Source organism: Nothoprocta perdicaria, unplaced genomic scaffold (genome assembly GCF_003342845.1).
Source record: "Nothoprocta perdicaria isolate Ctin4 unplaced genomic scaffold, notPer1 scaffold_249, whole genome shotgun sequence".
Classification (NCBI taxonomy): domain Eukaryota; kingdom Metazoa; phylum Chordata; class Aves; order Tinamiformes; family Tinamidae; genus Nothoprocta; species Nothoprocta perdicaria.
Window position 1 is genome coordinate 646,587 of NW_020455476.1, and position 14,364 is coordinate 660,950.

Below are 14,364 nucleotides of genomic sequence, written 5' to 3' on the forward strand. Positions count from 1 at the left end.
TTTAATAAGAGGCAAGGGCTGATTTTTTTTTTGTGTGAATTTTTGATAGTTTGAGGAAGGAGTTCCAAGTTTTTTATAGTTGAATGTTTCTAATAAGCACTAAATTATTGTATGATAAGCAAGAAAGGTACAGAGTTTGTATTTACTATTATATTAGTTACTTTTTTTGTTTTCCTTTCCGTAGCCATTAAATTTAGGCTCCTATATGTATGTGCTAAATGTACTGACCTTGTTTTTTTATCTTTATCTTCTATTGTTGTAAAATACCCAGGTCCAAACAGGCATTAGAACTAAACCTTTATTTGCTACTGTTCATGTTTTTATGTGATGATGAGTTAGTTGAAAAAATTAGCTGCAACTTAAATATTGAGATTTAAAGCTAGTAGTACTAAGATTGTGTCTAAGCTTTGTACTAGTGACTTGTTTTTTTTTAGAGTTGAATAGAAGCAAAATACTCTGTACAGCACATGAGAGTTTTGATGTTAGAGTAATTTATTTTAGGGGTAGTGCTTGTTTCAAAACACAGTGGTTAACTCTATTGTGGCACAGAACACTCACATTTATTGGTACAATTTTTTTGTTATAGTGGAATTGATTTTAGAAATCAGTTCACAGCTCCTTTGTTATTTCAAGTTGCTTTTTTCTTATGCTAGATTGATTTTTGAAGTCATTATGTATTTTTTTCAAGTGGTCTTAGGAATCCTTTTTCTCTGTCTCTAATGCTTAAAGATTATAGAASAGTTGAAACTACAATTAGTTTTTCTTACTGTATCTTGCAGATGGCACTCCAGAATTGGTGGAATGATGGCCTGTAAAATACTTTATCATAAAATCATAGAATGCTTAAGGCTGGAAGGGACCTTAGAGGTCATCTAGTCTAACCCCCCCTGCTCATGCAGGAACACCTAGAGAATGTGGCACAGGGCTGCGTCCAAGCAGATTTGAAAGATCTCCAAAGAAGGAGACTCCACAACCTGCCTGGGCAGCCTGTTCCAGGACTCTCACACTCACTGTCAAGAAATGCTTTCTTAGGTTCCTGTGGAACTTTTGGTGCCTTAGATATGACAGATTTTTTTAACTGTTGTGTTAGCCATTTTCTGAGAGAGCTTTCATCTTAGAGTTGAGATGGCTGTACATTGTTCTGGAAGAAACATTTTTCAGCAAATAGTATATAGAAGAGCAAACRTTTAGATTTGCTTCTGGAAGTGTATCCAACAAATTATGCACTCTTATTGTTTGTTAGCAACTRTTCTTTAGTAAAATACTATTGCAGAATTTGGTTTGTCTGTTGCAGTGCATACATATGTAGGTATTTTAGGCCAATCAACAACTAAGCACACTTGAGGCTCTGCAGCACTGCAGTCTACCAGAGTGTCTTCCATGCAGTAATTTTTGCTTGGAATGTCTCATAAGTTTTCCCTGTTTCTGGTACTAGCACTTGCTTTTTGTATCCTTGATTTCAAAAAGTCAATGAAGTGTTTTTTAGCTTAGTTATCATTTTGGCAAAAACTTAAAGATACTCCAGGATATGTAAAAGGAAAAGTAGATATATGGTAAGCAACAAAAAAGATAAAATCACCAGTGTTTTCCATAAATACTTGCTTTTCTGTCATTGATTGCAGAAAGGACAAGAAAGACTCAATTAGTTTGAGTCTTTCAAAGACTCAAGTTGTTTGAGTATTAAGTAAGGAAAACTTAATTTTTTTTAGCATTTGTGCGACTATGAACTGGAATATGTCAAAATTCCTGTGTTTGGGAAGTATATGCTTTGGGTATATTTCSTGGTGATTTACATCAAGGTTCTTATGTATGAAAGTTAGTTAATGACTAATAGTAAACCCTCTATTAGAGGGTGAATGACATAAGGTACTTGTATRGAGTGGAACTGCTGTTTCTTAAATGAAGAAAAGTCTCTTGAAGGCAGAACTGTGAGTGAATGATATATTTAAACTAAGCATTCTGTAGAAAAACAATGTATGGCTGAACATCTACTTAAGTTAAAACTGTTGGGGASAGAAGCAAAGGAAAGTTGACAAAACTGTGTAGAGGGCATGTTGAGGTGGATGAAGGAACCTTTCAGCTCTGTTCAGTCTGAAATGAAAAGGAACAGCAACTTGACACGCAGGATAAGGAACATAAGGTATTTCTGGCAAGYCACATGTTTGTTTTGTATCTATAAGATGTTTTCACTCTTCCCTTAGAGTGCAATACACAAATAGGGAGGGTAAAGATTTACTTGATCTTGCAGCATTTTAAACAGGGCATGCAATAATGGACTAAGGCTGCAGGGCCATCTGTTCTTAGACCTTGTCTCCTGCTGGTCCTGGCTCTTAACACCTAAATTGTAYTACCAAAATAGAGAATGTCTGATAGCTTTCCTTCTGCTGGGGTAAACTGTTATGCATCAGTTTGAAACATGAATATCAATGGTTAAGAWGGGCATGGGGACTAGTAAGACCTGGGCTGGGTTTCTTATAGTGTTTGTGTTTAGTAGGCTGTATTTCTTGGGTGATAGAACTAAGAATCAAGTTATATCCTGAAAAGCACCAGTTCTCATACAAAAGTGAGCTGGCTATGTAAGTACTGAGGACTTGGTGGTATTTACTCTGAGGTCTTTTAGAATTTTGAAGGGCTAGTTTTCCCTTTGCTTCTAAAAGGCTTCCCAGGCAATAGGTGGATTGTACTTGGTGTAGTAAACAAACCTTCAGGTGTTTAAAGCTTCTGTTCTGAGCAGGTGATAGGTATGTAGAGCCACAGGTGAGTGAAGTGGCTGAGCCTCCTTTCCCCTCTGGTTTCCTCTCTGRATCATCACTAATAGGAAAAGAAATGCTGTCAATTGATGATGCCTCCAACTTGGCGTTCCCCGACGATGCCCGGAGGTGGGCGCTGGAGACTCCCCCGCAGCAGCCCCCACCGAGGGGTGGGCAGGGGGAGCGTGGCTGGACCTCCCTCSGCTCCTCCTTCTCTCCCCACCCCTCGCCCTGCCTCTCCCTGGCACTCGCTGCCTGCCGGGCTGCCATCGGGGTGGTGCTGGGAGAGTCGGCTCGCTCTGCGCCTCAGGGATGTGCTGAGCAGGGGGCAGCTCCCCTCGGGCGTCCCCTCCGCGCTTCGCCCTGCTCCAGAGCCTCCTCGGGAAGGGTCCGAGCCGGCGGTAAGTGGCGGCGAGGGGCGCCCGCCTCGCTGCGGGTCCCCTGCGGGGCGGCGGCTCCTCGGGGTAGGACGGGGSAATCGCGGCAGCCGCCAGCCGCTCCTGTAATGCCTCGGGCTGGGTTTTGATTTTATCCGTGGTAGATGTTCACAGCGGTGGGGACGCTTTTCCACCTTGCCCTGCCCGTGGCAGCAGGTGCTTACTGGTCACGTCGCCCTTCCCTCTGCCTCGCTAGGTGCCCGCGTGTCGCCCTGCCCGCTCCCTGTCGCCCGCCGCAGGTGCCTCCGTGCGCGGCCACGCCGCTTACCGTGCCTTCCCCTCTCCCTCCTTCTCCATAGGTGCCTATATATGGGGGAATACAGATGGCGGTGCCGCCCGCCTCCGTAGGTGCACGCGTACCTGCTGCTCCCCGCTGTGGGCGGGCGCGACCGTTGCGCGCGTGACCGTTGGGCGACGGTTGGGTTCGAAGCAGACGGCGGGGGGAGGGTCGCGCGGCGTGCGGGCGGGTGCAGTGCGTGGCCGGGAGGGCTCTCSCCATGGGGTTCGGGCAGCGTGGGCTTGGGGTGAAGCCCGAGTCGCTCCCTGCTTCCCAGGGCTCGTGGCAAGTTCGTGGAAGGCTGCGGTGGCAGCCCAGATGCTTTCCTAGACATCCATTCCTCCCACTCAGCCTTCAGCATGGAGGAGGAAATAACAGGCACGGAAGATTCCTGCGGGGGTGGAGAAAGAGGAGAAAAAAGGCTATGGATGACAGACTTRTTGAAGGGAATATGTGACTAGTTTTAGCTGTTGATTAAAATCCAATGCTGGGTTGCACATCTGTTGCAAGACATGTTTGCTAGCTTTACAGCTTTAAAAATTGCATGATGCTTTTTAGGTAAAATCTCATTCCTGATGCATATGATGAACACACTAGGAAAATGCAATTGCTGTAAGAGTGGCACTGGCAGCGCACAAAATGTTGAATTATGGAGAGAAAAGCGGTATTCCCTATTTGCTTTAGTCTTTTCTGGTTATAGYAGCTGTTTAGTCATAGCAATAGCTAGTGGGTGCTTGTCACTTCGAAGGTTATAAGGTTTTTTAATTTGRCAATGAGTCTGAGATGGACTTTTTTCCTCTACATGAGGACATGTGGAGTGCCATCAAATCACAAGGTTGGATCTTGCAGGCAGTGTGTGAATAYAGCTTCACTTTGAAGGCCATGGTGCCTTGGCAGAGGCAGTGAAAGCGCTTATCATAGCACTGAATTTGTCTCCTATTAATGCCTGTATCCATCACCAGCCTCCCCACAGSTATTGGCTGCTGTAGAAGTTTTGCAGTCCTTTGGCCTGGGAGAACATTGCTCTTGTGCAGTTTTATCTTCGGTATGGCAGCATGTGAGAGAAGAWAAAGGTGACTGAGCAGCAGTACTCCTTGGATTTAGTTGTTGAACAGTTTTACCTGAAATGGGTGCATTAATACAGAAGTGTGGATGAAAGCTACAAAATATCTGGATAGCAATGCTGTATATTAACTACTAAAATTGGGTTCCTGTCAGTTTGAGCAGAAGCTTCCTTTTCTTAAAGCAAAACACCTTGTTTGAAGCATTTTCCTTTTTTCTTTCCAGAGCTCTGTGAAGACCATCAGCCATGGATGTGTTCATGAAAGGGCTTTCCAAGGCCAAGGAGGGAGTTGTAGCAGCAGCAGAGAAAACCAAGCAGGGTGTGGCAGAAGCAGCGGGGAAGACAAAAGAGGGTGTCCTCTATGTGGGTAGGTGGGCAGCGGACATCATGTGACTAGTCTGGTGTTTCTGCATGCTCATACTCATCAGAAAAAAGGCAAACCATGTTTGCAAAGCTACTCTTGAATGACAAAAAAGGCACTCATASAAGAAGCTTGGAGAACAAACGAGGAACTAGCTAAGCCCTCTTCGGTGCGTTTTCTGTGAAGCTGAAAGTTGTTTTTAAGCTGTTGTGTTGTGCTGGCAGTTTATCACTACACTGCAGAGCCATATATGTAATGTTATGCAAAACAACRCAGGCGAATAGTTTATGTTCTATTCAACTCTGCTATGCTAAGGTTGCAGAGGAAATGATATAAAAGCTGAAATGTAAAGCAGCTTCATAGAATCCTATGTAACCTTTGGGTTTTAAGAAGCTTTAGAAGAAGCTTGAGAGCTTATTTCAGGGTTGGATTGTTAAACACCCTGAYAGCTTTGTCTTGGAATAAAATGAAATGGGTTTCTGTTCTTTTTTCCATTTTAAGGGCTTCWGCAGTAACACTGTGTGTCAATATCACTCTAGGTTTTGAGATGATGCTGATATGATACAAAACCAGATCCTTAGCTGCTTTTTTTCATGTCTCATTTAGGAAGAGCTTCCACAGCTGAGAAGAGAACGGTGAGGGAAATGGAGTAGAGTTGAATAACCTATGTAAGCCACACAGTCRCTTGTACAGACAGAGTTGATGGTCTGTATAAATTCAGATTAGTATTGTGACTGCAAGATAATATKCTGAGTATCAGAATTAGAGATGCTGCTGTGAAAAATTGAAACAAGAATGTCAAGATTATGAATAAATGGTTGCTTAAAAACCACATAAGGATTTTCATTGATCATCAAATGAAGTTATTCTGTAAAAGAATAAGGAAAAGATAAGTTGTTCTTGATAATTGATTTTGTAATGAATGYTGAGTACATTGAGGGAGATAGATGCATATTTTGAAGTTAGGGTTGAAAATGGAAGGCTCTTATTTCAAAAGGAGTCCCTGAGATTGCAAATGCTCAAATTTTTTGGGGGTTCCCTTTGTCATGTAGGCCAACACCATACTGTACCAAACAATTTCTGCTCCAGATGAATGGCTCTACTGGCCTTTCTCCTGCAGAGCAGGAGAAAAGGAGTTCTGCTTTTCTCCTGCAGAGCAAAACTTAGTGCTTGTGCCAACAAAGAATGTTTTGGACAACTAATTGCCAGAGRAGTATTTTTGATGAGTAGCTACTAGTTTTGAGTATCAAAACATTTGTTGCTGTTGACAGGTATAACATACTTAATACGCTTAGCAATGGGGATAAGGTTTTCCATTTTTTTATTTCATGCTAATTTGCTTTTCTTTTAGTTTCTAACCATGGATTCTACAGCTAGGGATTCTAGGATTATTGTATGAGAAACCTATATTGTGTGGTGRATTAATCTGTGTACCTGAGGGAAGATGCACTGCATTGCATTTTTTCCTCTATAGTTGAATTTTCACATAGGAATTTGTTTGATTCAGGTTATGCCATGAAAGCTACCTGACCTCTTGCAAAAGAGTACCAAAACTCGRGCTGTGATGAGCCTGTTCATAATTTGAAGTCTCAGCAGTCAGTCATCTCCATGACACTTTTTCCATTGTTAGGAAGGGTTAATGAGCTGCTTTATTTCTGGCTTAGCTCCACTGCTTCTCAGGTTCTTGCTCTAAYTAGAGGAATTTAAGTATTGAGTTCTACCTTCCTATCCAGCTTGTGGTTAGATATTTGAAGCTGTGTAGTATTAAAGTTATGCTGTAGAAGTTGTAATTAACAAGCTATTACTTGGAGTGTAATGTTATTGTAATGATTTTGTAAAATTTTTTTCTTGGTGTAAGATGGAACTTATGACTCTGAGGCCATGGGAGGATTAATGGAGTGGTTTTTTTCCATGCTAAAATCTATTGCTTTCTCCCATGGTCTCTTTCCTGTTTTTAGCATGTRAGATACTGTTCAATATCCTCTATAGTGCATTTGGGTATTGAGCTTATTCTTGAGTGCTTCTACTGACACCGTTTGGTGTTTGTTTGCTGGCCAGCTGGAACCAGCAGCTGTCTTGTGCAGGRCAAGCTGAGCATTAGGACCTTTTTAGAGGAAATTAAGGAATGGTGGGATGGTAGAGTAGAAGAGAGCCCTGAGCTTTAGGAGCCTGGAATCATACATGCTGTAATATATAGAAATTGGTTGGTTTCCACGTGTCTCTCAAGACCTGTGGGTGTGAAACAAKATTAATGAGTTGGAGTCCTTAACTTTACTCATTTTGAAACTGGGAGTGGAAAGCAGCAGTGTGGTGCTCTTCAGTGTATTGCTGATGGGCAGGCCAGAGTTGGAGCCTTGTGTGGTTACCAGAGAGCACAAGTTTCTGCTCAATTGAATCTTGAGTTGGTTTTGAATGGTCCAAAGTCGAATGGTCGAGTTGATCACTTGAGCTGTATTACATGACATCAGAAAGGAAGATTTGATCAAGAGRGGACTGGGTAGCAGAAGAGTTGTTCATACTGTTCCTTGTGCTTTACTGGCACCTGGCCAGAATAGTGCAACCTAGAAGTATTTGGCAAAGTAAATTGCCAAAWATTGCTCCTATTGTCTCATGAGGTGGCTTCTTCTTTGCTATGAAGGTCCATAATGRGCTTTAGAAGTCCTTTTTGAATGTCTAATTGTGCTTGGTAGCAATCATCTTGAYGTGGGGGCTGATTTGGCCTTTCTGCAATTTGGGCTTATGTTTCTGGTTTTCAGCTACCTGTTAAGTGACTTGTTTCTTCAGGCAGAACTTCCTTGGTATATTGTATGTATCCTCTAAAAGGCCCAGAAATTAGTGTACTGCCAACTTGGTGATACACCAAGCAGTTTTATTGTATCATTATGCTGGTGAGAATGCAATGTAGAAGGTTGATTTTACTTTGTTATTGGCTGCACAAGGGCACATTTCATATTTTGGTCTTCCCTCTTCTGTATTATAGATGGGAAAAAGTAGCATTTCCTTTATGCATGTACTACGCATGTTCTTGTGTCACTTAAGCAGTATGAGCTGCTTGATTATTCCTGCTCTGATTTCTTCATTTCTTACTGTTAGGGATGCTACAATGAGCAAGACTATTGTGATGTTTAGGAGGATAGAGGCATGAATGCTAATATGCCAAATAGTGACTGAATCCAGACAAAAAGTTATGTGTGAAAAGAATTACCTGTCTCTGGTAGGCCAGGGCACAATAATGAACTAAGAGGCTTAAACTGTGCTTCTGTAAGGCTTTATGACATATTGTTAAGCTTCATAGTTGACAGATGAGTACAAATCCCTGAAACACTGCCAAATTACACCACTCCAACACTAGCTTTGGTGGGGGGATGGAAAAAAAAGCATGAGATGGCTTTCAAAAGCAGTATGTGTTAATTTTCATATAGCTGAATATGAGAGATGGCTTCCCTTGGTTGCGAAGTGCTAAGAAGTCATTTTTACATAGGTATTCCAGAAATCCACTTGTTCCTGAAGGTGACAAAATTATTGTTCAAACAGGCCTAGTGTTATGGCTCAGTCAAGTACTAATTCTAGATTGGTCTGTGCAGAGTCCTTGAATATTTGTTTGTACCTGGGACAAGAAGGATACCAGGGAGACCYTGGATTTGACCCCGGTGGCATTTTCATGTTCAAGTATTATCTCCTGCCTAAAGCTTCTTTCTGACTTTTAAATCTAATCCTGGCTACCGTTTCTACAAGCTCTCCATAATTATAACCAATGCACTTCTATTTGTGTTTTCTGCAGTTTTAATATTTGTGGATCCTTTCAAGCTGAGACTTAAGTAGTAGTTAGATTTGTAAGCATCTTTTAGAAACTTGTGCTCATCACTGAAAACTGCATGCTTGACTCTATTCAGGATGCCAGCAATACCATGGCTTTCGTGCAGTCATGTCTGTATGCGGGCTGCTTACTAATGGCAAGTAGCACATGCAGAACATAAATTAGAGAAACTTTTCCTGTATCGTAACAGTTGTTTCTATAATGACACTTATGAAGTTGTCCTTATTGATGGTTTTGGTCTCCTTCTTAGGTTTCTCTTGAGTTACATATAATATTTCTTCAGACTATTAATATTACACAGGAGATCACATCTCTCTCCTCTTCAGCAGTCACTTCGTCTTCATTAGTATTTAGGAATATATTACCAGTCTAACATTATTTCCTTTCTAATATTTTTGTCTTGGTTTAGGTTCCCGGACCAAAGAAGGGGTTGTTCATGGTGTCACAACAGGTAAGAAAATTAATGTTACTTGAACCACTTCACAAAGTCTGTGGTTAATTKGTTAGAGAATATGCATTTTGGAGAGTGTGCCAGTTGATGAAGGATAGAAACCCTGGAGTTGAAAAGAATTAATACAGAACAGCACTTGCTCTGTCAAGCTGAACAGTTTGTTCTTAAGATCAAATATTTGAATTAGTTACTAATGTGAAGTGCTTTTTTATCCATGTTTCAAATGCAATCAAGTTATGCTGGAATGAATGAAATCAGACTGCTGAACAGAAAGGAATAGTTTGTACTAAGTCTAGTATGAAGTCAAGGATTTTCATGTTTTGTTTCCTTGTTTCAAAGATAAAATATTACATGCTGGCACGTCATAAATCACTCACCATAAAATTCAATTCTGTCTTCGTTTATTCTGCTATGAACAACTTRAGGCCCATAGAAATTGCAAGACTGGCTCTTGTGATAGTTTGTGAGCTGTGGAGGKGAAATAGGGGTATGGAGATGTCAGTGGGGCGCACAAATGCTTCTGAAGGAGGGATGTGGATGGCCAAGTGTCAAAAGACTTGGATGTATGTCARGCTAAGTCCCATCAGATGACTTGGGATCTCAGCAAAACTAGTTAGACAAGGATGATGCCAATGGAAGAGGCAGGAGTTATTGCCGCAAAAGACAAGATGGCAARTAATATGCAAGGAACCTCTTGGTAGAGGAATTATAGAGATGGTAAAAGATTTTTTCTATTTTGCATTTAAGGCCAAGGACAATGGTAGCAGCTTATTCGCGCTCAGTTCTCTTAGGTAACCCACAGTGAAGCTGATGCAAGACTGTATATGTTTAACATTCAGTTCCTCTGGGCTCACAGTGCGGTTACTGCTGTAACGATGGCCTGTGAGGTGATGCCTAAACTGCCATTACAACTTAGCATTTCTAGTATGATGAGGTGTAGCTGAGGCAGTGGAGAAATCATATGAACTGAACACTTGACTGTTAAGAATTTTGGTGGCTTTATCCTTGCCTGAGGTTTGCTTGTAGCAATTTKGAAATTCTGTAATTTCATGTAGTGTTGACTGCAGCCCCAGACAGGCTGTGACTGCATTATGGCTATACCCCTTGAATTTCTGTTTTCCTAGAAGACTGTTAGGGTTCCAGTCTCACAAGATGAGCTTGGGTGGCAAGATGAACGGCAAGTAATGTTGTGGAAGAAATAAGTTAGTCTTTTTTTTGCTTTTTTTTTTCCCAGTGGCAACAGCACTTTTCAAACTTGAAATTAATGCCATGCATATGTTTTCATATTAGTAAGGATAAATTGGAGTGAAATGTGCATATAATTCTTTTTGCAAGGATCATTTTGGTAACCAACTGAAATTAGCAATCAGTGTGGAATGGCTTGGAAATAGAAAAATGGATTTATTTCATCTTCACCTAGTGCAGGAAAACCATAGCTGCYCTCTGTGCATTGAGTAGAATGTATAAGATGGGAATGCTAGAGAATGGCGATTCCTGTACAATATGGGAATGCTAGAGATATGAGAGAAGGCTTGATCAAGAACWGCAGTGTTTTTTTTCTAGCAAGTCAGATAATGAGCTGGGAGTGGGGAGGGATGGCAGGAGTGTTGAGCTTTTTTCTGTTTCTGCTTTGTATGTCATGCTTCATCTGTCCTCAAAGGAGCCAACTTGGAAAAGATAAACAAATGTAGGTAGACTTGCTTTGCAGTATTGAATATCATACCCCAAATATGCCAAGGGTGGATTTAGTAGTAAAATTGAGCAGAAGATGTGATAATGCATAATTTGGCTTTAGGCTTAACAGATGCATATTGTTGCTGTAAGGCCTGTTATCACAGCTTGCTGGACCTAAATTAAGAAATAATCTAAACACACAACCAGYGGAGATAAGATCTGAGACCAACATATATATGTGTATATGAATATATATGCTTCTATATATGTATGTACATATGTAGATATATGTATATACAGTACACATAGAAGTGTCAGATGTGGAAACAGCACTGGATAGCACTAGCAGCTTGTTGGTAACACAATAAGGTTGTCTTAGAAATCAAATCCTTTTCAAGAAATGTTTCTACATTTGTGACAGGCCTGCTTGTCCCCTTTCATAGGAATAGGAGTGAGTTGTACTTTTAATGCCCTGGGAGACTGATTTCATGTAAAATCCCTGAGATAATCAGATGCCTTATGAAGAAAGATGATTTCAGAGATTGGGCATGGTCAAATATGAACCAAAAAAGTAGACAAAATGTGCGTACTTGYGATATGCATGCTTTATAGTCTTGGCCTATGTAAGCATCTCCTTTTACTTTTCAAATGATGCTTAGAAGTGGCAAATAGAACCACAGTTGGAGTGCAGGGAGGACAAGGAATGATGGCTACCCACTCTTCTTGAGAGGAAGACTTTAGTGAGCGCTATTTTGAGGAGAATGTTGTGGGTAGAAGTTTATTAGTGTGCTTGGTAGTTCAGCCTGCTTTAGTACATTTTGATCCGAGGTTGAGTGTCTACTCACAGCTCAGCTTTTTCTAGGATCCTGGGAAGGTTGAATGTGTATATAGCCACTCAATTGTTCTCCCTCCTGTTTAAATTTCAAGGTCTTACTCAAAAACAGTCAAGTTAACAACTTGTGGCTTAAAGTGTTTTGGTGAATGGCTTTAGCAAGTGACTTGCCTCCAAGTGCTGAACAAATGAGTATGCTCTGGGGTCAGTGGCTTTGCAAACCCACAGAGACTAAAGTGAGGAGTTTCTTTAAAGCATGACCTGATTGTACTAGTTTTTTTGTAATTCATGTGAGGGTTGTGTACAAAACTGTCAGGTCATGGCAGGTCCTTCTCATGAGCAGCAAGTCTTGTTTAGTGTTCTTAAATGCTCTTGTATTGTATTTGAATTGTTTGCCAGCATAACAAATCTATCTAGCCTTGGATTTAAAAGTGTGTAACTGATTTTTCTTGTTCTTTTCCCAAAGATAAGCATCCAGAACTGTACAGTATTCATGAATTAGTATTTACTAGTTACTATTAACTYAAGTAAAATATTTATTTGTATAAAGTATCAGGACACAGGGGTCTTCCAGCAGTACTTGAACCGCTTTTTCCTGAGCCTGAAGGAAAATTGTCTCAACRATCAGAAACCATAGTCAACTTGTCYATGAATTTTTTACCCATAACTTATTAGCTCTTAAAATGAATGCAGGCAGTTTTTTGTCAAAAAATATTTGTTGCATTATTTCATTTGGATGTTTTCAGTGTCCAGAGATCTTGTTTTTAGCCAGTATTTGAACACTGAAAGTAAGAAGATGCCATTCTGAGTTGTTCCATAAGTTTTAATGGCAATGCCTTAGACCATTCCACAGTAAATGGGGAGAAGGTGGCTTCAAGAGCAGTGACTTGAGACTGCTATAGTACTAGAACTCAGGTTTAAGTTTGTGTCAGTGTGATCACTTGAATGCTGTTCCAAGACAGCTTACTGAGGTTTGGCACCAGTCATGTAGCCATAACACTGAGGAGGTCTGTAGAAGATGGTTCTACTGTCTCAGTGATGCAATGCAGGTGTCAGCTTAAAGCCCTAATGATTTAAGATGATTTAAACAGCCTAGTACTTGGATTTGATTAGTTGTTATCGACCAACTACATTCTAAATTGATTTATTTTGATGCACTTAGTGTTTTTTCAATTGTTATTAGTTACACTAAGCAATTGAACCTAAGATTAGAAACCACTCACTAGGATTCATAACATAGCAGAAAGATGACAGCTTATTTAGAGAACCAATTTGGTAATAACTTAGTGTTTATGTTGATTTACAGATAGGAAGGAGGACTTGACCTTACCATCAGATGAGTATACTTCTAAATTGACACTGTATAGTTTGGATATGTTTTCCTGGTATTTCAATGGTGAAGGTATCTTACTGGAAAACCGCTTAACTGCTYAGGTACTGAGGGATAAGCTGCTATGAAATAGCTTTCCAGGCTTGATTTTCAGCACCCTCAGTTATCTAGAAATGTTCTCATGATTTAAGTGTGTGTGTATRTATAGATATAGATATGCTTGTAAACTGGGCCCTAAGTTCAATTCAAGGCTAACTTGCATATGCTTGATGTTTTCACTCAAGAATAAAACAAATCTGTTTGGCAGAGCCCATGTGATGCAGACGAGCTCCATTTTTAAAGAGGGGAGATGCTGCTTGAATGTCCTGCTTGACTTGTGTTCTGCAGAGAAGGGCTTGCTTKTGTTCTTTCAAGGTTGAAGCCCTTTGAGACTTGTCCCTTGAACACAGCTGTCTGTAAGAAAGCTTTCTGTAACTGAGTGATGAGGCATCATGGCTGTTGRGGTCAGAGATGACTACCAGCTTGCCCAGAGAAAAACTTGGTAGTGCTTTCTGCAGTGATTAAACAGTGCCAAAGACAACACTTGTGTTCTACCTTAACCCAGTGTATACCTTTACTTGTGCCCAAAGAAGCAAGTTGATGCTTGAGGAAATGCTCCACATATTTAACTTGGGTGCACTGCTTTAACTTTGCTCTTAAAGGATAACAGTTGTTGAAAACAAATTATTTTTAGTTCAGCTTATAAGAACTTTGACTAAAAACTGACAATGGAAGTAAGTGGAGGCACTATATATTATAGTAATGAGATTTTCAGAGGTGTGTCCTGACTGCATTGTTATTTCTACTGAGGTACCTCTAAATAGACAGCTTGGTTGCCAGTTCTATAAGATATATTTGTTATTGTGTCATTAACAGGGCTAACAGCCTGATTTGTAGCTTTTGGTTTTTTTACATGTATTAAGATTTTTCTAGAGTAATCTGAAAAAGATAAAGCAGAGGAGACAATTTCCATAGGGGGACCTGCAGTCATTGGAAAGTAGTGGCTCTTGATAGGTAGTCATACTTGGCTGTGATGACAATTGTAGTGTGGTTTTAATGTGGCTGTAATAGTGACATCAACCATCAGGTGTTTTACTACAGTGCTTAATGTTGGATGCTTTTGAAGAGCACTATCTTAGTTAGATCACCTAAGATGCTTTAGATGTTTTGAGCTCTAGATGACAGTAAGTTTTTTGCACATCTGGTCCTTTAACTTGAAGGCATGAAGTCATCTCATCTTTCTTAGTGGTTTCACTACAGTGCAAGCTGCTTGCAGGGAAGAGCCCATGGGAATGAATGAGCAGAAAGAGTCATGTAATACTGTGAAAGGCAG

At 40.5% G+C, this 14,364-nt stretch overlaps 1 protein-coding gene across 2 annotated transcripts in view; it reads left to right on the forward strand.

The window, feature by feature from the left end:
* Positions 1-14,364, forward strand: part of SNCA (synuclein alpha) — a 50,501-nt gene continuing 36,137 nt past the window's right edge. Inside the window, exons 1-3 of one of the 2 annotated variants that reach the window (XM_026039992.1) lie at positions 1-127; positions 4,752-4,894; positions 9,115-9,156. In XM_026039992.1, the coding sequence (XP_025895777.1) occupies positions 4,774-4,894; positions 9,115-9,156 (163 nt within the window). In that variant the 5' untranslated portion in view covers positions 1-127; positions 4,752-4,773. Of the gene's footprint in view, positions 128-3,011; positions 3,152-4,751; positions 4,895-9,114; positions 9,157-14,364 lie in introns of those variants that run through there. The other variant, XM_026039993.1, reaches the window with a different exon arrangement.